Source organism: Glycine soja, chromosome 7 (genome assembly GCF_004193775.1).
Source record: "Glycine soja cultivar W05 chromosome 7, ASM419377v2, whole genome shotgun sequence".
NCBI classification, from domain to species: Eukaryota; Viridiplantae; Streptophyta; class Magnoliopsida; order Fabales; family Fabaceae; genus Glycine; species Glycine soja.
The window spans coordinates 10,001,739-10,025,132 of NC_041008.1; the positions used below are offsets into that span (position 1 = coordinate 10,001,739).

The 23,394-nt window shown below is 35.1% G+C and overlaps 2 protein-coding genes across 2 annotated transcripts; one reads left to right on the top strand and one right to left on the bottom strand.

Annotated features, from left to right (window-relative positions):
* Positions 1-1,273: 1,273 nt before the first annotated feature.
* LOC114418689 (probable serine/threonine protein kinase IREH1) lies at positions 1,274-13,902 on the top strand. The gene is made up of 18 exons (XM_028384161.1): positions 1,274-2,232; positions 4,604-4,668; positions 4,814-4,996; positions 5,089-6,462; positions 6,787-6,959; positions 8,490-8,730; positions 9,648-9,740; positions 9,823-9,963; positions 10,063-10,155; positions 11,365-11,569; positions 11,901-11,986; positions 12,118-12,206; positions 12,423-12,474; positions 12,586-12,642; positions 12,740-12,913; positions 13,002-13,079; positions 13,372-13,556; positions 13,643-13,902. Exons 1-17 carry the CDS (start codon positions 1,524-1,526, stop codon positions 13,450-13,452), a joined length of 3,894 nt encoding a protein of 1,297 aa, XP_028239962.1. The 5' UTR covers positions 1,274-1,523; the 3' UTR covers positions 13,453-13,556; positions 13,643-13,902.
* Positions 13,903-17,578: 3,676 nt separating this feature from the next.
* On the bottom strand, positions 17,579-20,788 carry LOC114418690 (probable inactive receptor kinase At1g48480). Its single transcript, XM_028384162.1, has 2 exons — positions 19,106-20,788; positions 17,579-18,654 (listed from the first exon to the last, which is right to left on the bottom strand). Exons 1-2 carry the CDS (start codon positions 20,520-20,522, stop codon positions 18,017-18,019), a joined length of 2,055 nt encoding a protein of 684 aa, XP_028239963.1. The 5' UTR covers positions 20,523-20,788; the 3' UTR covers positions 17,579-18,016.
* Between the last annotated feature and the right edge of the window lie 2,606 nt (positions 20,789-23,394).

Below are 23,394 nucleotides of genomic sequence, written 5' to 3' on the forward strand. Positions count from 1 at the left end.
CCTTTTTATATTTTTGTAACTATATTTATCCTTTTAAATCCTTATCTTACACTTCTCATGTTTATTAGTCTTTAAAGTCATATTTTTATCTTTTTAAACGCTTATCTTACACTTGCATGTACTTAAAAAAAATGGGGGTATATATAGGAAGTGCCTTTGTACAATTATTCTGAGCCCAATCAAATATATAACCAGCTTACATTTTTGGACATTGCTATTGGAAAACTAAACCCCCCTTCTTTAGAAATTTATTTTTAACTAAAACATCTCCCATACGGTTTCGAATTGAAAGAATGACTAAACTGATTATAGATACGATTAACTAGTTAAATTGAGTTAAAAAGATCTAATTCAATTCATTAAAAAAATATATGCTTTATTATAAATTTTTTAATATGGTGTATTCGATTCCCCCATATTAAAAGACTATTTAAACCGGTATAAACAATCTAGTTCAAGTTTTACAAAACTGCTAAAAGTAACATGGTAGGTAAAATATTTTTAAAATAAAAAAGTAGAAAAAAGTTTTGCATAATCAATGAGAATAAAAATGGAAAAAGAAGAAAAATAGTAACTTATAAACTAAAAGCTACTTGCAGTAGTTTCTTAAAGATTTTTCTAAAATTGTTAAAAACTACTAGAATAAACTTTTACACCGATTAAGTGTATTTTGCTCAAACTAACTTATAAAAGAAAAATAAAATTTAAATATAGGATCACGCCATGTGACACGCATTTATTAGTTGCAAATTTTTTAAATGTTAACATTAATGGTATAATACAATAACATTATGTTGACTAATAATATTATACACGAGTTATGAAAAGAATTTTGAATTGGTGCCCTATAATATATTTAAACTTGTCATCATTGATATATTTGAATTGTGTGTCATTTGATCTTTATCCAATGCTTTAAACTAAGATATGTCCAATTTATAGATGAAAATCACGTGTATTTTGCATCAAAGAAAAAAAAATAACGCAATTCAATTCAAAACCGTAAGATAAAAATTCACCACAAAACCTACAAAATTTCTCAACTACACCAAATCCACATTCCCACTTGACCAAAATGGTGCCAAAATGGTAATTATCTGATTTCTATTTTCCTATTTTCAACAAACACTTAAGGAAAATACATTATTCTGGTCAAAGAACCCAAAAGAAACAAAATAAAATAAAAGACATTTAAAGAAATTAAATTAAAATAAAAAAGCTAAGGTCTGGGTCATAGAAAATCTTCAAATCCGAAAAATGAAGTTAAGCAAGGTGATTTCAAATTTTCAATAATGTCTAGTGTTTGTTCTGTAAAAAGTTATACACATTTTCCAGAGTCCACAATCAACCCCTTTGAATTGAACATCACCACTATCACACCAACCCCTCCTTTTTTCTTTTCTTTCTCTCCCTACAATCCCAACGCTCTCTATTCACTCTTTCTCTCTCTAAGTTCAGCTTCAAAATCAATGTGGCACTTCTCAGCAGCATGGTGCTAGGGTTCGTTTGGTTATCCTCCAAACATGGTCTTCAAGGGAAGATTCTTCTCTTCCAAGAAATCCGATTCTTCTAGCCCCGATGCATCCTCCAATAGTCCTCGATCTTTCTCCTCCAATTCTCCTTCCAGATCCGACAAGAAAAAATCTAAATCCGCCGCTAGTCAAACCCTAGTCGCCGCTGCCGCCGGCGGCAGCGGCGGCGGCGGTCTCGCTTCGTGCCGGCAGACGCAGGTCAAGGATGGAACCAAGAAGAAGGATACGGTCAAGGGGAAGGAAAGTCAAACGCCGCCGCCGGAGTCTCGGAAGGATTCTCCGGCGAAGAAGCTGACGGCGGCGGAGGGACGGGAATCGCCGTCGTCGTCATCGGTGTCTCCGATTCTGGCGTCGTCGCTGGGGCTTAACAGGATCAAGACGAGATCGGGGCCGCTGCCGCAGGAGAGCTTCTTCGGATTCAGGGGCGAGAAAGGGACGGCGGCGCTCGGCGGCAGCAACCTCTCGCGGCCGGGTGTTAGTGCCCGCGCCGGCGATGGGAAGAAGAAGGAGGTGGCTAGCCAGAGCAGGGTGGGATTTCACGAGGGTTCCGTCGGCAGTGCCGCCGCCGGAGGTTGGGGCGATAACGGGGGCAATTCCGATAATGTGTCAACGTCGGGGAGCTTGCCATCGAGGGAGCAGAGTCCGGTGGTGTTGCCGCGGTCGCGGTTGCAGAATGGAGAGTCATCATCGGAAGCTGCAGGTATCACTGTAACTCTGTGTGCATGTGTGGATTTTGTAATGACTCTGATTGTGTGGTGTTGATTGGTTTTCTAATTAGGTAAGTAAAGGATTATTGTTTGGATTGTTTTATTAGGATTTTGGTGGAGAAGTGTTATTAAGTGCCCATAAGGCCAGTGCTATACTTAGATTATATTTATATGCTTTAGAAGAATGGCTTGATGTCATTTTGTTTTAATAAGAAGTATAAAGAAGGAGGATGGGGGGTTCTGCTGAGTGGACTGGGGAGAATGTCTATTGCATCGGTATCTCTATTTGTGAGTATCTTGCTTGGTCATGTTCTGGTACTATGATTCTATGAGTTGGAAGGACGTGGTTTGTTTATTTTCCTTTTGTGTTTTTGGTGTAGATCAGTTGCTCCATGTTCTTTTAGATTTGTTTGGATGACAACAGTGGAACTAAAGATTGTAGTTCTTATTTCAGTTTTAGTACTGTCAGAAATGGAGTTGACTAAACTTTTATTCTCGTGTTTGGCATGAGTAAAGAACTGAGGGATAAAATTGTAATTGAATTTTAATTTATATGTATTAAGAATTCAAAACTATTATTAGTAATGTTTTCAAAAGAGCAGGGACAGTGGCAGTATCATAAATAAGGCTGCGTGCCTCCCTACTTCACTGTGATTATCTGGATTTTATATATGTGTTGATGAATGAATTTTCTTTATATATATGTTGATGAATGAATTTTGTATACACAGCCTCAAATATGATTAGCATTCATTGAAATAATCCCCCATACTTGGGTGACATTTTATATAGCTCAATTGGCAGATTAAAATGATTAATTAACCATATATTATAACCAGACTTCCTTGAGTAAAGAGAAAATTGCATGGTTCAATTGATGAAGTTAACTAGTATTTTCATATATTCTACGTATCACAATCTTTCTTTAAATCATATCAAAGGGGACAATATTGCTATGTCTTTTATTTAATTATTTCATTTAACTAAATGCATTGGCGCATTGCTTGGTGAAGTATTTGGGAAAATACACACAATAACTGAAGATATTACATTTTTTTAAAACTAGAACTACAACAACAGAAGTCTTTTCGCACCAGATAGGGCCAGCTACAATAACTGAAACCACTGGGACTGAATTTTGGAACTACTTTCTAAATGTTTGGGACCTTATTGATTCAGTGATTCATTCACCAGTCTCCTAGGAAAAACTGGTGAGGCATAAAAATAAAAAAGAAAATCACAAAAATCAGCCAGTTTTTCTGATTTGATAAAATTCAACTGGGCATACCAGTTTCTACCTTGATTTAAACTGGCCAGTCTTCCTGGATTTACCTGGTTCCCTGAGGTCTGAGCATTGACCATATTTAACTGAAAATCAATTTGAATTTTGAACTAGGCATCACACCCCAGGGAGAAAGAGGCATGTCAAATTAGGGAGACTAGTATTTGCCCTAAAATAATTTATTCACGCACTGTCTATATTATTAGCTGGTTACATTATTTATTTAGGACTATTCATTATTCAAGTTATGTAGTAAACACCCTAGTAAGATAACTGGCTTCTAAGAAACATAATTAAATATATAATTATATAAATAACAATAATTACTGAAGGAAAATATGCAACTAAAGCTGTAGCATGTACAAATGCACAACTAACTATCTTGATTCACAAATCCTACTTAAGGTACTGAGTACTGACATATCCATATGCTAAACATTACAATTAACCAGACCAACACATTAAACTAAACAATTGAGGTTTGTGGATCTTTAAACTTATGATTTCTTATAGCTTTACTGCTGCTACATCATATTGGTTGCAGCTTTACACTGTGAAAGTGGCTGGTTGTAGTATAGTTATTTCACCAGTTTTCACCTTTCTGTATCTCTGCCTGGCAAGCTCATCTATTGTTGGTTTCTGTAGTTAACGGAATGATTGTATAGGTGACGTAAATATTGTATATGTAATGTGCGCAAATTATGAGTGCAAGGGTGTTGTTAATAGTCCCAAATTGGTGGGTTAAGCAAAGTTTAAGGCAGTATAAGTTAGAGGTGGACAAGTACAAATAGCCAAACTGCCAAAGCAATTTTCAAAATAGGACACACTCAAGCTTAAGCTCAAGATCAACTAAGTTCACTCCCTCACACATCAAACTTGGACAGGGGCCTGCTCACAAATTCCAATCAGGATGTGTTATGAGTCGGTTTTGGGTTGATGTTATTATTTGTTTAGTTTTATATACCCACCGCTGATCAACAGATTTGTTTTTTGTTTGTGTTTATTTTATACCGAAGTATCTGAAAAAACTGTTAGTTTTTTTCTTGAAATGTTACTTTTGCTTATGATATCACTTTAAACAGGCAAACAGGTATCATCACGGGCTCAGTCTGGAGGCTTAAAAAGTGCAGATGTTTGTACTCCAGAGGTACCCCTGGGTTTGGGGTGTGTGTGTGTTGGTCTTTGGTATCTTTTTTTATTACTTCGATTAACTTAAATTTTATCTAAATTAGTTGTTTATTCTGTTTATTCATCTATAATGGAAGAAAGAAACTTAATTGCTTCATTTTCAGACAGCATATGATTTTGAAAACCCTAAGGAGTCTGAATCTCCTCGTTTTCAAGCTATATTACGTGTCACTAGTGCACCCAGAAAGAGGTTTCCTTCGGACATCAAAAGTTTTTCCCACGAATTGAATTCGAAAGGTGTCTGGCCTTTTCCATTTTCGAAGCCTCGACGGTTAAATAACCTTGAGGTACTTTAGTTTCCATTTCACATTGTATTGTTGTGTTGATGATTTGTGTCATAAGAGGCATTACATCAGAATTGCTTTACTTTGTTGTGCAGGAGATTTTGGTTGTTATTAGGGCAAAATTTGATAAAGCAAAGGAAGATGTGAACTCTGATCTGGCTATTTTTGCGGCAGACCTGGTTGGAATTCTTGAAAAAAATGCAGATACTCATCCTGAATGGCAAGAAACCATTGAGGACTTGCTAGTTTTGGCCAGGAGCTGTGCTATGACTTCATCTGGTGAGTTTTGGCTTCAGTGTGAAAGTATAGTTCAGGAGTTGGATGACAGGCGTCAAGAACATCCTCCAGGGATGTTAAAGCAGCTTCACACTCGAATGCTTTTCATTCTCACAAGGTGTACCCGATTATTGCAATTCCATAAGGAAAGTGGTTTGGCTGAGGATGAACCTGTTTTCAATCTCCGTCAATCCAGAGTCTTGCATTCTGCTGGAAAATGTATTCCTCCTAGTGTGGGAAGGGATACTAAAAGTTCAAGTGCTACAAAGGTCTTAAAGCCTTCATCGAAAAAAGCTTTTAGTCAAGAGCAGAGTATGATGGGTTGGAAGAAAGATGTTATGCAACCAGAAAATCTATCTATTCCTGCTGATGATGACAATGCAAAACACTTTAACTCTTCTTCAGGCAGGAATCGAATGGCTTCTTGGAAGAAATTCCCTTCTCCAACAGGAAGAAGCCCTAAAGAAGCTGTTCAGTTGAAGGACCAAAATTATGGGAGGATTGAGTCTTCAAAGGCATCAAATAATAAGAGATTCAGTTCTGATGTGGATACTGCTAAGCCATCTGAGCTTCATCCTGTCAAAGATTCCTTGGATCATGCTTCCAAACACCAGCACAAAGTTTCCTGGGGACACTGGGGAGATCAGCAGAATAATAATAGTGAGGAGAATTCAATAATTTGTCGTATATGTGAAGAGGATGTTCCTACTTCACATGTTGAAGATCATTCAAGGATTTGTGCACTTGCTGATAGATGTGATCAGAAGGGACTGAGTGTCAATGAGCGTCTTGGCAGAATTGCTGAAACACTAGAAAAGATGATGGAATCATGTACACAAAAGGATACCCAACAAATGGTGGGAAGTCCCGATGTTGCAAAAGTGTCAAATTCTAGTATGACTGAAGAATCTGATGTTCCTTCACCTAAACTTAGTGATTGGTCTCGCAGAGGCTCGGAGGACATGCTAGACTGTTTCCCTGAAGCCGACAATTCTGTTTTTATGGATGACCTAAAAGGATTACCACTTATGTCATGTAAAACTCGTTTTGGTCCAAAGTCTGACCAAGGTATGACAACATCATCTGCAGGGAGCATGACTCCCAGGTCTCCGTTGATGACACCACGGACAAGTCAGATTGACTTGCTCTTGGCAGGGAAGGGTGCTTATTCTGAACATGATGATCTGCCGCAGGCATGCCACTTTTTAATTCTCTTTCTAAGATGCTTTTATTTCTAATTTATATACTAGTTATGTCATGGCTGACATTGTCACTTAAATTCAGCATGTTGTATCAAATGGTCCTCCCCATGTGTTTAAATATGATGTTTAGTTTATATCTAATTGTTTGTGCTGAAATATCAAATTGCTTATGCCTGTATCTGTTCTGAATTTTTTAAAAATGAGGCATGCCTTACATTTGCATAAAGAAATATCAAATACTCTTGTTTCATAATATTCTTGTCAGAAAAATCTTATCTTTGGCATTTCTGTCACAAAATTCCTGTTTTATTGTAGATGAATGAACTTGCTGACATAGCGCGCTGTGTGGCAAATGCTCCTTTGGACGATGATCGCACGACGTCATATTTATTATCTTGTCTTGATGATTTGCGGGTTGTTGTAGATAGAAGGAAATTTGATGCACTTACTGTGGAGACCTTTGGAACGCGTATTGAGAAGCTGATTCGGTTAGTACTTTTCTGCTATACATGATGTAGCATAATATGGGAAGTACTCGAAGTAAACACCTGAGTAGATGGATTCTTAATGGATAAATTTTAGGGTAAATTCTTGTTAGACACTTTTTTTTTTTACCGATAGTCATAAGTTTATAACTGAACCCAGAATATTATATGCCATAATAATATTTCTACATATACGTTTGTGTCCAATTATCTGTTATTTGACTCCTTTACAATGAGTAAATGTGTAAAGTGAGAAAGTATGGGTGTATCTGTTGATTTGCATTAAAGTATGTCATAAACTTATTTAATTTAATGTTGGATATACTCTTACTTTCTCACTTTACACGTGTCTCTTTAGAGGAGTCGCCTGATTATCTGTCCAATTATAATTTTATGGCTAGACAGACTTTTATTGAAGTTCACAATATACCCCTTTTTTTCCCTGTACTTGTTGTGACGATCACATTGTTAGTAATCACGGCAAGCTAAAATCCAAGATAGAATTTCGGTGGACATCATAGTGGCTAATTGTGGACACATGGTGACCTTGTTAAAAGAACCACAAAATATCTGCAAGATATATTAAAAAAACTAACGTACCCCAGTGCAAGATATATAAAAATAAAAGTCTATCAAATTATATTAAAATAATAAACAATTCAAACATGTTCTAGTATATCAAGAAAAACAACAAATCCTTATCATACTAGGTGAGGTTTGCAGGCAGCTACATGGATCAAATGACATCATTCGGCTTAATTAAAGACCAAAGTTTCAGAGTTGTTATTTACCATGAGATCCCTCTTGACAACTCCATCATATGCTTTAGTCCGCCCTCTCCTCTTGATAGGTTTAAAAATCATGCAATAAACTTTTATACTGTTCTAGCATATCAAACTTTACAAAATATAATTTAACAGCAATTCAACGGAAAGAAAAGAGACAAACTCAAACATATCATAATCAATCTCACATCTAAGGAACACTAATTTGTCTATGATTCTATGTATGCATGTTGCTGTTGTGTTGATGTCTAGAATTTGTTATGAACTTATGGTGAATGAAAAAGGCAGGAGCATGTGGTGATTCTGTTCTATAACTGCTGCTATGGATTTAATAAATAAAATAAAGAGATGAAAAAAGAATGTTCTGTTTTTGATGAAGGAAAAACAGCATAATAGAGAATGATAGACAGGAGGTAGGTACCTGACTAATAAAGTGAGAAAAAGGAGGATAAGGTTTCAAATAAAATAATAAAAAGAAAGAAAACAGAGCATGGACTAAAAGTGGCCTTACCTGAATCAAGAAGGAGGCTTTACCTAAAACATAGCATGGAATAAAAAACACTGCCCCACCCCGATTGCAAGATCACAATGGCAAGCCTTTCATGTGCCTTTTTCTCCAAAACTGGCCACTTCAAAGTTCAATCCTCCATTGCAGTTCAATTGATGCTGTTTAATAACATGGACTTTGCTATTTTCTTTTGTAATTATTTGGTGATTATTCTTGATAAGTTGTAATTTGGGTTGGTAGAGAGAAGTATCTGCAGCTCACTGAGATGGTGGATGTGGAAAAGATAGATACAGAGAGCACTGTTGATGATGATCTATTGGAAGATGATGTGGTTCGCAGCTTGAGAACAAGCCCAATCCATTCTTCAAGGGATCGTACCTCCATTGATGACTTTGAGATTATAAAACCTATCAGTCGTGGGGCATTTGGAAGGGTTTTCTTGGCTAAAAAGAGAACAACTGGTGATCTTTTTGCAATAAAGGTATATATACTTTATGCTTCTGATTCAGTGGTTACTGTTTAAACCCTTATTCCTCCCCTTCTCATTTTTCATGGTTATGTCATTTGTTGTATATCTCTTAAATTGAAGATTCATATCCTTGTCTTTGTTTCTGTTGGAGTACAAGTGTGAGATGAAGTCTCACATTTGGTAGAAATGTAAAAGATTGAACACCATTTAAGTGAAGAAAAAACTCATAAACCTAAGCCTTAAGGTTTTGGATTAAAAGTGTGGTGTCAAGTTCACTTATGTTGTTGCTCATGGTTCATTGGTATAAATCTCCCTGGTGTTTATCCCTCTTGGTTGCACAACAGTTTTATGCTTGATTGTTCTTTTTTGTGGCTTGTTTTGTAGAAGAGTTGTTTAATAAAATTGGGTTACCAAGGTTGAATGATCTGTGTTGGAGTTTTATTGAAGCTTACGATTGAGTGTTTGGAATGCTTGTTGGGCAAAAGCCACCCTTTTGACAGAGCATCTTGAGAGCTTTCTGAAAAAAAGGATAATTTTACCAAAAATAGTTGTTTCTGAACATGCTATCAATTTCACATATAACTATTTATCTTTATATATTTCACTAATTGTTGTAGCTCAACATGCTCCATGGAGGGCTACATATGTAATTTAATATCTGACCTTATATTTCTATCATTTTCTTTAACAACTTTTCTTTTTTTTACTGGAAAATAAAATCTGCATTGAATTATTCTTTAAACTCTTTCCATGTATTGTTTATTACTTTGTACTATTTACATCTTTCAATGGTTCTACGGTTCCAAGGTTATGCAGTTGATTTTGGTAACAGCTTTGTGGTAATGTCTTCAATTCACTCTGTTGTAAATTTGTTTCTATTTCTTGTTTTACACTTTAGTTCTTTACCCTATTGAGCTATTTTCTAATAGGTTCTCAAGAAGGCAGATATGATCCGGAAGAATGCTGTGGAAAGTATATTAGCAGAACGTGATATCTTAATTACAGTACGCAACCCTTTTGTGGTGAGCAGGTCTAACTAGTTTATTATTCCATGCTGCTTTGAGAAATGCTGTCTTATTCTAATGTTAGCTTTAACTTAATCAGGTTCGATTCTTCTATTCTTTTACATGTCGTGAGAACTTATATCTTGTCATGGAATATCTTAATGGAGGTGACCTGTATTCACTATTAAGGAATTTAGGTTGCCTAGATGAGGAAGTCGCCCGTGTATATATTGCTGAAGTGGTAATTATTTGTTCTGTCTCATTACTGTCTCTCTCTCTGGTTATCTGAAAAAAATGATCTTTATTACATTTGTCTAAAACAGTGTTTGTCCAATGTTAGGTGCTTGCGTTAGAGTATTTGCATTCTCTGCATGTGGTTCATCGTGACTTGAAGCCTGACAATTTGTTGATAGCACATGATGGTCATATCAAGGTAAACTATTGAGTGTGTTTAGGTTTCTTTTTACATACCTCCAAACCATGGTCATGGGAAAAGGTTGCCTCTTGTAATTTTTGCCCAAACCATGATTTGGAAATTTGTAATGGAAATCCCAACGCAATATGGTTAGTCTTTTTTTTCTTCTTCGTAGGATTAATATCAACAGTTTTGTATTTTAAAATAATAGTTAAGTATTAATTTGAGTAAATTACACTAACCACTCCTGATGTTTCATGACATTACACAAACACCCCCTGTTTTTTTAACCATTGCAATAACATCCCTTGTAGGGGGTGTTAGTGTAATATATAAGGGGGCATCAATGTAATATTTTCAAGCATTAAGGGAGTGTCAATGTAATGTTTTCAAACATATAGGAAAGTTAGTTTAGTAATTGAAAAAGAGTGGTGTTATGTGTAATTTGAAAAAAACTCAGGGAGTGCGAGTGTAATTTGTTCTAGTAATTTTATGGTGTTTGGTTGGGTTAGACTGTTTGGGTGGTCTGGTGGTGATTTTGAATTTTTTTTGGGGCCTGTCTATATGATGAATCATTGAGTTTTACATCTTTTCTATTATTAGCTTCTTTCAATAGCTCTACCAATCCCATCCCTGTAGGTTGTGATTCCATGTATTTGGTTCAATTATTTTAGAGAATTTTTTTTACTAGCTTTCTGAGAGAGCTTTTGAAAGAAAAAATGATTATTTCATAAAAAAATTGCTCCCAAACATATATTTAATATCACAATGTAGAGTATTTATTTTTCTCAGGAAAAAATGGTAAAAAAATCTTTCTGCAATCTTGTGTGTATACATATATTACTTTTATTATATTTTAGTTTATTTGGATGAGGTCTCAAATTGAAGCACAAACAAAATTGTGCTATTTTTGAGGGGTTTTTTTTTCCCCTAGCTAATTTTTAATCCTTCTAAAAAGACTTTCTTATATAGTTATATGTGATAGAGGAGCTATTTAAACATTTAAAAGTACTACTCAATATTACATCCAAACATATAAATTTTGTTTTGATTTTCTAGAAAGCTCACATAAAATAGATTTCGTTTTTGAAAGCTCATTGAAACCAGGCCAATTTTTTTGCACCTCTTAGGTGTACGTTGCATCCATTTGAGTTTCAACTTCAACATTCATGTAATCCTGTTTTATACTCTGCTAGTCAACTTGATTTTTTTTGTCTACTTTGGCAGTTAACAGACTTTGGGCTTTCTAAAGTTGGTCTCATCAACAGCACAGATGATCTGTCTGGTCCAGCTGTGAATGGGACATCACTACTGGAAGAAGATGAAACTGATGTATTTACATCCGAGGATCAAAGGGAAAGGAGGAAGAAACGTTCTGCAGTGGGTACACCTGATTACTTAGCCCCAGAGATACTTTTGGGAACTGGACATGGTTCGTATAGTCCCATTTTTATGTTTAAGGTGGTTTGATTTCTGGTTTTCTCCCATCTCTTAAAATATAGATTTGACTTTTGTCATTTGGGCAGTTTTTTTTAAATAAATAATTACAGAAAACATGATTTTCCTTCTGTTTATAATTAAATTCTTAACAATACTGAAAACATCTTGTAGGATCTTTATTCTTTATAGTGAAATGATTAAGTCAAATGGAAATGTTTTGATCATTGTAGCCTACTGATTTAATGATTCGACTTTATATATGGTGAATACTCATGTATTTATTATTGGAAACAACAAGCAAAACATTTGTTCTAATTTTACAGGGTTTACTGCTGATTGGTGGTCTGTTGGGGTCATTTTATTTGAGTTGCTTGTTGGTATTCCACCCTTCAATGCAGAGCACCCTCAGGTTTATATACCCTGCTTCATTGTGATGAATTTTATAAATGGTTTTTAAGTTTTTTTTTCCTGTTAGTTTTGCCTTTGTATGGTTGGGTTCTCTCTGACATATGATGTTATTTTTGTGTTTGTACTCTGTAGACTATATTTGATAATATTCTTAATCGTAAGATACCTTGGCCAGCAGTTCCTGAAGAGATGAGTCCTCAAGCACAGGATCTTATTGATCGGTAATAGTGTTATGTTCTAATTGTACATCATTGTTCTTATTATATGTATTAAAATATATTTTTTTTGAACAAAATACTTTATAATATTGATTCCTTGTATATGTTGTTTTTAACACTTTTTGTTATAACAGTCTTGTCGTTGGGTATTATTCTTGTTTAAGTACTAAACTATTAGCTGAGTGTTTTTCATGTAGTGCCTGACCTTTCAATTTTCAGATTATTGACAGAAGATCCTAATCAAAGACTAGGATCCAAAGGGGCGTCAGAGGTGATCTAGTTTCTAATAATCATACAGATCCTTGTTATCCATTTTTATGATTTGTTTTTTCTGTATTTTCTTCCTTTCAAATGTTAAACTAATAAACTCTTAATGATGCAGGTAAAGCAACATGTTTTCTTCAAGGACATAAACTGGGATACACTTGCCAGGCAGAAAGTATGTAATAGTTTACTTGAGCGATGGATGTTATTGTTAATTTTACTGCCACTCTCGTGATATCCTGAACCACATAATGCTTCTGTTGGTTTTGCAGGCTGCATTTGTTCCTGCTTCTGAGAGTGCTCTAGATACCAGTTACTTCACTAGTCGCTACTCGTGGAATACTTCTGATGGTCTTGTATATCCAGCAAGTGATGATGAGGATTCTAGTGATGCTGATAGCTTAAGTGGCAGCAGTAGTTGTTTGAGCAATCGACAAGATGAAGTGGTATTGCAGTTATAGGCATTGCTAAACATAAAATACTAACTAAAATCAATTTTAAGTGTTAAGGGCTGACTCTTCGTCTTGTTAACAGGGAGATGAATGTTGGGGTCTTACCGAGTTTGATTCTGGCACATCTGTCAATTACTCTTTTAGTAATTTCTCCTTTAAGGTAATTCTCTCAAATCATATTAAATTTCATTATAATTTAACTGAACAATTTAAATTAACTTTAATGATTTATGCATGATCTAATGCCCATGTTTTTTTTGTCACCTACACTCGAATTTTAACATGTTGAATAGGAAGAATGGCTTTTTTCTCTGAGATTACTATACTACTATTATTCATGAGTAACCTAATATTTTTCGCCTGCCTGTGCAACATATGTTCTGTTGATATTTAGATTGATAACTTTTTGTAAGGTTTTCTTCTTGGGCTTAATGTTTCCTTTGGGTTTTCAGAATCTCTCCCAGCTTGCATCAATCAACTATGATCTCACCAAGGGATGGAAAGATGACCCGCCAACGAATTCTAGTGCATAGCTGTATGTATTAACCTATGTCAAAGTCCAGAATTTGGTTTTCGACCTATGATCCAAGCAATTTTGGGGGCATAAGCACCTTTTGGGTTTGTATACCTTGTACATGTATGATTCTTCGTTACTTGTCAATTCGTCATTTTTTTATTTACTTGTTTTCTTGCTCACCTAAATTGTATTACTGGATATTGCAGATTTAGAGGTTCAAAGTGGTTCAGGATGTACTCTTTGCTTGTTAGGTTACAGGGCAACAGTGGGGGTTTAAATCTTCGGTTTATTGTGTATGAATTGAGAACTGTAAATTTTAAATAGCATATTCACTGTTGCTCACATTGTTCTGTGGTGTCCTCTTTATTATTCTGGCAATGAGAACACATCCCTTTTTGTTCAGGCCACTGTAATATTATTTACTTGCACAATTGAGATGCTGCTGTGAAGTCTTTTTCTGAACACATCCCTTCAAGCTTTTTCGAGATTTTTTTTAACACCATGCGTCCTTAATGATCACTAAACGATATATTAGCTGATGTTATTGACTTGTTCCCCGTGAGTTCTTTTGGTTTTATTAATTTAGCTAAGGAAAATAGGAAATATTGGTTTTGTTAACTTAGCTAAGGAAACATCACTTTTAACCCACTCCTTTTTTTCTGGCAGCGTAGTGTAGAACGTAATGCTGATTGGACAAAAGCAATTTGATTTCCCGAGTTAGTGCTAAAAATGTTGATTTCATTCGATTGTATTAGAAATAATGGTAGAAAATACTATGAAGTAACATTTTGTAATCTGTACCTTTTCTCAAAAGGTAAAAACAAGTCGATTTCGATTTCTTACATTATATTAAAGGCTCATCTCAAAAATGGAAGTACAGAATGTAAATAAAAAAGGGAGGTGGAAGTTTATCCTTTCTTCCTTTTTTGTGGATGTCAAAGAGTTTAATCATACATTAGGGATAGTAAATGTTATTACATTTACGTTTTTCGTGTTTATAAAACTGCACCTACTTACCATGGATTGTTATTTTTAAGAATACCTCTAGTTTGTAGATAAAAGTAGGAAAAGTATGTGTAATTATATAAAATTGCTTGTTAACTAAAGGAATAATGGTACTCTTTGGACTCAGAAACAAAAAAGTGATCTTATACGTTGGATTTAAATATAAGTAAATCTATCTAATTTTATTTTAATGTTATCATTTTTAAAATGTCTTTTATTTAATTCTAATTTTATTTTCAGTGATTCATTTTTATTCATTATAGTAAATTTTAATGAAGAATATTTTAAAAATAATTTTATTTTTTACTCGAGATTAAGAAAATTAAATGATATAAACTAATTTTCTTAATTAGTGTAAAATTTGTTATTTTTATTTATATATGAATTTAGAGAGAGTATAAAATAAGAGGAATGTAATTTTTTAAAACAACCAGTGTTCAAGTATAATGAGCATTAACCTTCTCAATGTACTAAAACATTAAATACACGTTGAAACTAGAAGAAAAAAGTTCGTTCTTATAGAGGCCTTAGAAGGGTGATTTGTCTTTCAGATTCTGGCCTTGTGAATACCGTCCGAAACATGTTTTCAAAGCATTGGAGCATTACCTTGGAGCACACCTTCGGAAAAGCAAATTCATGTGTGGATTGACTTGCTAATGAAGATGCCTATAAGATATCGAAATCTTGTCCCAAGAGATGAGCACTTATGATGCTCTGGGTGGGTGTGAAATACATCCCATTCTAATCTGTGTTTTCTTTTCTGTTCTTTTCTTTCTAAAGCATAATAATAATAATAATAATAATTCAAGTTCTTAAAGGTAAGATAACACTTTTACATATTTTGCTTTGCAGTTAGTTACACGTAACTTTTTTTTTATCACCAGTAAAATATATTCTCTCAATTAAATTAACATTCTCTTAAATAAATTTTCAATCTTTCTATTTTTTATACTTAAATAATATTCATATAATATATGAAATTGTTGTTACTTTATTAAATTCACATGCCAATTTACTACTTAAATACGCATTTACACAAATTTATTTATATCAAATTAAATTGTTAAATTTATATGATTTTTTACGAAGAACAGAAAATGAGTATTCTTCCGTTAGATTTTTTATTACATTTTAATATAATAATTCAATAACACATTTTTTAGCTATACAAAATATATTACTATATAGTAAGATGTAAGGTTGGATAATATTTACCCAGATGCGAAATCATACCCAGATAAATTCATATAGAAATATCCAAATTAAGATATGTACCTACCTATTTAATTGTGCCCAAACTTCAATGAGTAAAATTCACTGTTGTCCTTTAAAATTTGATTCCGATTTGTATCAACCTCCTTTCTAGGCAAAATTATAAGTTAAATCTTTTTCACTTTTCAAGTATAAAGTACTCACTTTTCTTCTGCAAGAGATAATATTTTCACCTATCCAAAATCTTTCAGCTCTTATACAAAGTAGATTTAATCTTAAACATTGTGTTTACTTTCACGAGTTGACATCTTGTGTAAAAAACATGTTACAACCATTATCAACGAGGAATTAGCTTGCCCCAAATATAATCCAACAATGCCAATCTGTCAGAAAGGAAGCGACAATAGTCCAATGTTTATGTCTGTGCGTTTACTATAACTGCCACTAATTTTGAAATAAGACTGCAGAGAATAAGACAACAATGACCAAAGAGGCAAGAGGATCCCATGTAGTAAAATGGTAGGATGGCAATCTTTGCTTCTTCCTCTTCACTTTATCATTCATTGTTTTTAACTATTACAATTATGATTTTTGACTTTACAGTGAAATCTTGATATATTTCCACAAACTTTAGCCATTTAGGTTAATTATAGGACTAATTCTTGATCTCAGATTTGAACACTAAAAGTTTCTCGTTTTCTTTCCAATGACGTGTGTTGCAAAAATTAAATTTAAATTAACGTGTATTGTCAACTCAATTATATACATTCATTTTAACCTTAAATGCAGTCTCGAACTATTAACAAAATTAAAATATCAAAAAGAGGGTAATTATATACATTCATTTTAACCTTAAATGCAGTCTCCAACTATTACCAAAATTAAAATATCAAAAAGAGGGTATAGATTACTAGATGCCACCAAACAATGACCATGAACCACAATGAAGTAGCAGTAGGACCACTATGTCAGGAACGTTCACTTTAAACTTCTCTGCCCCTCTCTATGTGTGTACTCTTTTTGGTCCACCATAAAGTTACAATTATAATCACATCCATAAACACATCACCTTTGTGTCATGAACTTTTTTCAGTTCGGTTTGTACTCACCTGAAAGAAACTGTATCAAATGCCATCCATTTTCATGTTTTGATTTGATGTTTAAATTTTAAAATCTTTACATTATGGATAAGAAAGCAGTTGCTTAACTCTTCGTAAGTCACACAATACCATATGTACACTAATGTTCACATTATTTTTTTTTTATAATAATCAACATCAACATAAGCTACGCTTTACAATAGTATACTATGGTTGAAAAACATGTCAGATTAAATGTTGAATTATTCAAACTAGGCATCAATGCTTAAAGGCTCATTTCTTCGTTTTTGAAATAATTGAATTATATCAAAATCTAAAGGCATCATATCATATCAAGCTTTTTACACATGCCCGCACCTGTTTGACTTGGCATTTTCCTCATCATATGACACTTTTTTGACAATTTATCCATGCTTCAACCTCAAGTTTGTGCTAAAAGTTGTTTTTGCTAATATTTCTTATTGATGGAAGAGTACTAAATCTTATGATAATGATACTCTGAAGTTATCTTTAAATTACGGAAAAAAAATGCATTTCAAGTTTAGTAAAAGATTGATTAGACACTAAAAAAACATTATGGTTAAGGAATTGGTCAGACATGAAATTGATATTTTTACTACCGGGGAACCACCTTCACATCCAAATCTTAATTCACCTATCTAGTGAAGGAATAGTTAATCGAAGTTGGTTCTGGGTATAAATCATCCATATTGTCTTTACCAAGGTGGGGTTCACAACAATTGAAGACATGCTACATGCCACCTATAGGACATTACAACCAACCATGAAAGCGACTATTCTCATCACAGTATCTACAGAGAAAAGTGTCACCAAAAAGCAAAAGTCAATGTTGAAGCAAAAGTAATAATTACATCAACCAGAATCCACCGGCAATAACTAATGGAGTAGATATCCACTCCCTCAAGGTATTGATACAGAAGAAAAAAATGTGAACCAGTACAATTGAGATTGAAGGAAAATTCAGAGTTGGGTGCTGAAGCAAATTATGGCCCAAGCTTAAAAACAAAATAAAACATAACCACAGGATTTAGGAAGCAAATGATGGGGCTCTTGACAAAGCCAACATTCATGTGTTTGGAGAAATTATTACATGGTCTGGAATCATATGATTTTGACTCTTCTTCATGTAACACAATATTAACTTTTTTTTTTCTTTCATAAATGTGATTATGTGTCACGTAGAGATTGTCCTAGACAATGACCATGCAGTAATTTATCCTTGTACACAAACCCATAGCAAACTCATCTAGAAGACACATCATCTATATCATTGATCAAATCAGGTTGTTGGATTTGGTCTTGAGTACCCTCTTTCATGCTAGGCCTACGTAACTCTTCTATGCGTTGTCTCACTTGAGACATTGAAGGGCGGTTATCAGGGTATGGAACTACACAATCCACTGCAAGTTGCAACAACTGAACCATCTCCTCTTCTGAATTCTGATACCTAAGGAGTTCAATATCAAACACCTCAGAACTCCACTCTTCTCTAACAACTGATTGCACCCATCTTGGAAGGTCCACTCCTTCCTCATTCAAGAGGGCATGTGTAGGAGCCTTTCCTGTGAGAAGTTCCAAGAGCAACACCCCAAAGCTGTATACATCAGCCTTCTGAGAAACTTTGCGCGGATCGGTTACTTCGGGAGCACGGTAACCGGCAACCCTGTTGGGCGTGGATGAAGAGCCAACAAGGTGTGTGAGGCCAAAATCAGATACCCTAGCATCATAGGACTTGGTTAGGAGGATGTTGGAGGACTTTATGTTTCCATGAGAAACACTAGGCCCTTGTGAATGTAGGTACTCGATGCCGCGAGCAGCTCCTAGTGCAATGCTTGATCTCATTTCCCAATTCAATGGTGTCCTACCAGCTCCTTTGTTTCCTGTGATGACAAAGAATCATGATATAAACTTCATTTTACCATTGTTCTGCCAATGGATGAGAGATGCTAGACTCTACTTCATGTTACAAAGTTACAATAAAAAGCTGACGCCAAATTACATCTTAACAAAGTAACAAAGTCAAATGGATGCAAGATGAAACAAGTGAACTGTGAGTGGAGATGCAATGCCAGACAAATTATGATTCTTAAATGATGCTAAACACTCTCTTCCCCCATCTATTGTCAATTGCAAAGTAATAAACAGTATAGAAAAAATCCAAAAGAGTGCAAATTGCAGCAATCATTCTATAGAAAAAACTTATACCAAAACCAGTAAAGAAAATCTGAAGTCATAACCACAAAAGCATAAAGACATAACAAAACCATGTGCAGGTAATTAAAAAAAGAAGCATGATACTATTATCCAAAACCAAATTGAGGCTCAACTCACCATGCAAAATTGCAGATAGGCTTCCCATTGGCATGTAATCATGAACAAGAAGCTTCTCATCCCTGCTATAGTAGTAAGCCCTGAGAGGCACCAAATTCTCATGATCCATCACTCCCACCACATCAATCTTCTCCTTAAACTCCTTCTCCGAAACAGTCACATCCTTCAACCTCTTCACAGCCACCACGGGCCCATCCTCCATAACCGCCTTATAGGTAGTCCCAAAAGTTCCTTTCCCCAACACCTCAGCAGAAGCCCTCAGCAAATCCTCCAAATCAAACACCTTCACTTTATTACCATAAAACACCAACTTCTTATCTCCTCTTCCTCCACCACCACCACCACCACCCCTGCTGCCACTCACTGCTGCCACCGCTGTTGCTGCCGCCACCACCGAATTCCCACCTCCCCCTCCACCACCATTCTCCACATTGCCTCTCTCAATTCCTACCTCTCCATGCAGTTGCTGCTCCTCCTTCAACCCCACAATGTTATTAACATTATCAACACTCCTAGTCTTGTCCCCACTTCTACACAAGAGAATCAAAGCAAAGACAACCAACAAAAGAATCACCACACTCCCAACAACAATCCCAGCAATTGCACCCCCAGAAAGCTTTCCCTTCTTCTTCTTCTCCCCTCCAATCACACTCCCTTCACCCCCTCCAACCCCACTTGAATTTGAACTCCCATTTACACCACTCTCACCACCCCCATCATCCCAGGGACAAATTGCTAGAGGTTTCCCACAAAGGGTATTCCCCAAAAACGAATCTTCATCAAAAGTTTGCAACTTTTTGGGCACAGTACCGTTTAACATGTTGTAAGAGACATTGAACTGAGCTAATTCATTGAGTTCTTCAAAACTTGGAAGCGAACCGTTGAACCGGTTGTTCTCAAGGAAGAGGGTCCTCAACCGCGTGAGGTTCCCGAACCGGGCCGGAATTGGACCGGAAAAGTTGTTGGAGGCCAAATTGAGGCGGACGAGGCCGGTCATGCCGGAAAGGAACGCCGGAACCTCGCCGGAGAAGTGGTTCTGCTGGAGGAAGAGGTTGCGGAGGGCGGTGCAGGCGGAGAGGTCGGCGGGGAGGGTGCCGGAGAGGGAGTTCACGCGGAGGCTGAGCGTGTGGAGGTTCTTGAGCGCCGGGAACACGCCGGCGGGGAGCTCGCCGGAGAGTGCGACGGCGGGGAGGTGGAGCTCGACGACGCTGGCGTTAGCGACGTCGCATTGGACGCCGGGCCAGGCGCACGGCGAGGGGGCGGTGGCGTTCCAGAGGAGGGTGCGGCCGCGCACGGCGGAGCGCAGGGCGAGCAGCGCCGCGCGCTCCGATGAGATGTCGGAGAATGTTGAAGGGAAGAAGAAGGCAAAGAAGATTATGGTGAAGGTGGCGAAGAGGGTCTGAGAATGTTGTTGCATTGTAATGTGTTTTGGTTTCAGAATCGAGACACGATGATACTCACTAGTTACTTTTGTTGTTTTTGTGCTCTGTGTGTGAGACTTGAGAAAAGAGAAGAGATAGTATTAAAAACAAACAGCGTGGAAGGAAGGAAGGAACAACGATTTTGCGTTGTGAGATTGATGACGAATTGATGCAGTGAGTAGTAAAGTGGAGTGAGAGAGTGTGAGAGAGAGAGAGAGTTGAGTTGGTAAGAAGAAGAAGAAACACGTTATTATGAATAGAATAGATAGATAGATCGATACACGTCAATTTTCGGCTAGCTCACCTATCAAGGTAGTAATATATTTTCTTTATCTTTAACAACCAGTATTATAACTTATTAAAAATAAAATACAGCCTTAAATATATTTATAATCTTTATGTAATACAGTATATTTGTTTTATTCTTGTAATCTATATAACCTTTTTTATTATAATTTTTTGTTTCTATAAAATTTTGTTTTAAAATATGACATTTCCTTTTTTTTTTATTTGAAAATAATTTATTAATCATTCTAAGATTATAAACTTTGGATATATATCCCTTTTAAATTAAAAAAATATTTATTTTAGTCTTTCAATTATTTAAAAAATATCAAACCTATTTTTTTAAGACGGTATCTAAGGTGTAAGTGGTCCACTAAACACCATTATTATAAGTCTTCAAATTAATCAAGGTTCACAATTATATATAAACCCTTCTCCATCGTAACTTTCTTTTCCTTTCTCTTTTTTGTACTCCTCATTCCTCTCTGGTAGCCTCCGACGGTGCTTCTGATGTAGCAATGGAGAGATCCGCAAGGGATTATCACCTTCAAATCTAGCGTGAACCACCGCAAGAGATCCACATCTGATGCTCCAAAATTTGCAACTCACTAGATCCATGACGATGTTGACTTCACTGGAGTCGCACCGGATCCACAAGTTGTTGTATTCTTCCGAACTGGAGCACCGACTTTGCAACTTGTGAGATTTGAAAAACCACCGTGAGGGTTCACACTGCTCCGCATCAGATCCATGATGCCACCAACTTGGTCGGAGCCAAATCAGATTCATTCTTAAATTAATTAAACAGTACTAAAGCATGAAGTTCTTTGTGAAGGTACCTATGGAGTCATGTATAAAGTCATTTATACCCACGCAATCCCCCCAAACTTTATTCTTCAAATTATGAGAATTCGAGACTAAAAATAGATTTTTCCCTATTCTCTTTAATGGGTTGTGAGAATTTGGGTCTTTACGTTCAATTGATGCAAAGAAAATTGTTGAATCTGAGTAAAATATATATCCTTATATGGCCTTAGAGTGAAATATATTTAGTTGTCTGAAGCAAAGATGATAAAGTAATAAACCCCAAAAAAAAATTGTTGAACCTAACCCCCTAAATCAAATACAGGAACCCATTAAAGAGAATAGGGAAAAATTGATTTTTAAGTCTCAAATTCGCATAATTTGAAGAATAAATTTTTAGGGGATTGCATGGGTATAAATGACTTTATACATGACTCCATAGGTACCTTCACCAAGAACGTCATGCTTTAGTATTGTTTAATTATCTGGTCTAGCTCTAACCAAGTTGACAACATCATGGATGTGATGCGGAGCGGTGTGGTGCGAACCCCTCACGATGGTTTTTCAAATCATGCAGGCGGCGAAGTCGGTGCTCCAGTTCGAAAGAATGCACCAACTTGTGGATTTGGTGCGACTCCAACGAAGTTGACAACGTTGTGGATCTGGTGAGGTGCAGATTTTGGAGTGTCAAACGTGGATCTCTTGCGGTGGTTCCTATTCGATTTGAAGGTGGGAATCCCTTGTGGATCTCTCCATTGCTATGTCAAAGGCATCGTGAAGGTCGCCAGGAATGGAGAGTACATAAAAGAGAAAGGAGAAGAAAGTTATGATGCGATAGGGTGCATCATATAATTGTGAACCTTGATTAATCTCGAGGCTTATAATAATGGTGCTTGGTGGACCACTTACAAAAGTAGTCCACCTTAGACACTATCATTTTTTAATTAGATGATTGATTGACACATCATCAATAAATATAGATAAAAACTAAAACTATAAAATAAAATTTTATTAGGATTCAAAACATGAATTATATTATGGGTATTAGAAATATATTAATTTATGTTTAAAATTTAATTAGATTTTTTTATATTATCAATCAATCAAATTAATATATAAGATAAGATTATTAATGTAATTATATTTAAAATATATTTTTTATATAGTCATCCTATATATTGAATCAATATGTAAAAAAGATTATTAAAAAATTATATTTAAGATAATTTTTAATTAATCAATAATATAAAAACTTATATTAATAATTTATCAAAATTAATTTCTTAATATATTAAATAAACTTATAACACGGTGAGTAAAGATTTGAGTTTATGTTGAAAGAAATATCCACATTGAGTATAATATTTTTTTATCATTATGACAATGAGTATGATTTGGACATGATGCTAAATATACGTCCTTATGCCCACACTTTTTAAAAAATCCTCATATTTCATTGAAACAATATTTGCATAGATGGTAACTTGTGACTATTTTTAGGGTAACTAAATGTTCATACTTGTTATCCTAATTTTAATTAATATGAAAAATTAAAAATAAACAATATTGATTAAAAATACAATAATAATTAAATTAAAATCTCATTAAAAGATATTGTGTAAACATTGAATAGGATTTTAATTTTTATGATTATGATTATGTTAATATAAAAAAAAAAGCATGCTTCTCAATCATAAAAATCATGACCTTTTAGCAAATAAGGAACATTATAATTTTTTTTTGGTGAATTAAGAAACATGATTTATCTTTGTAAGAAAC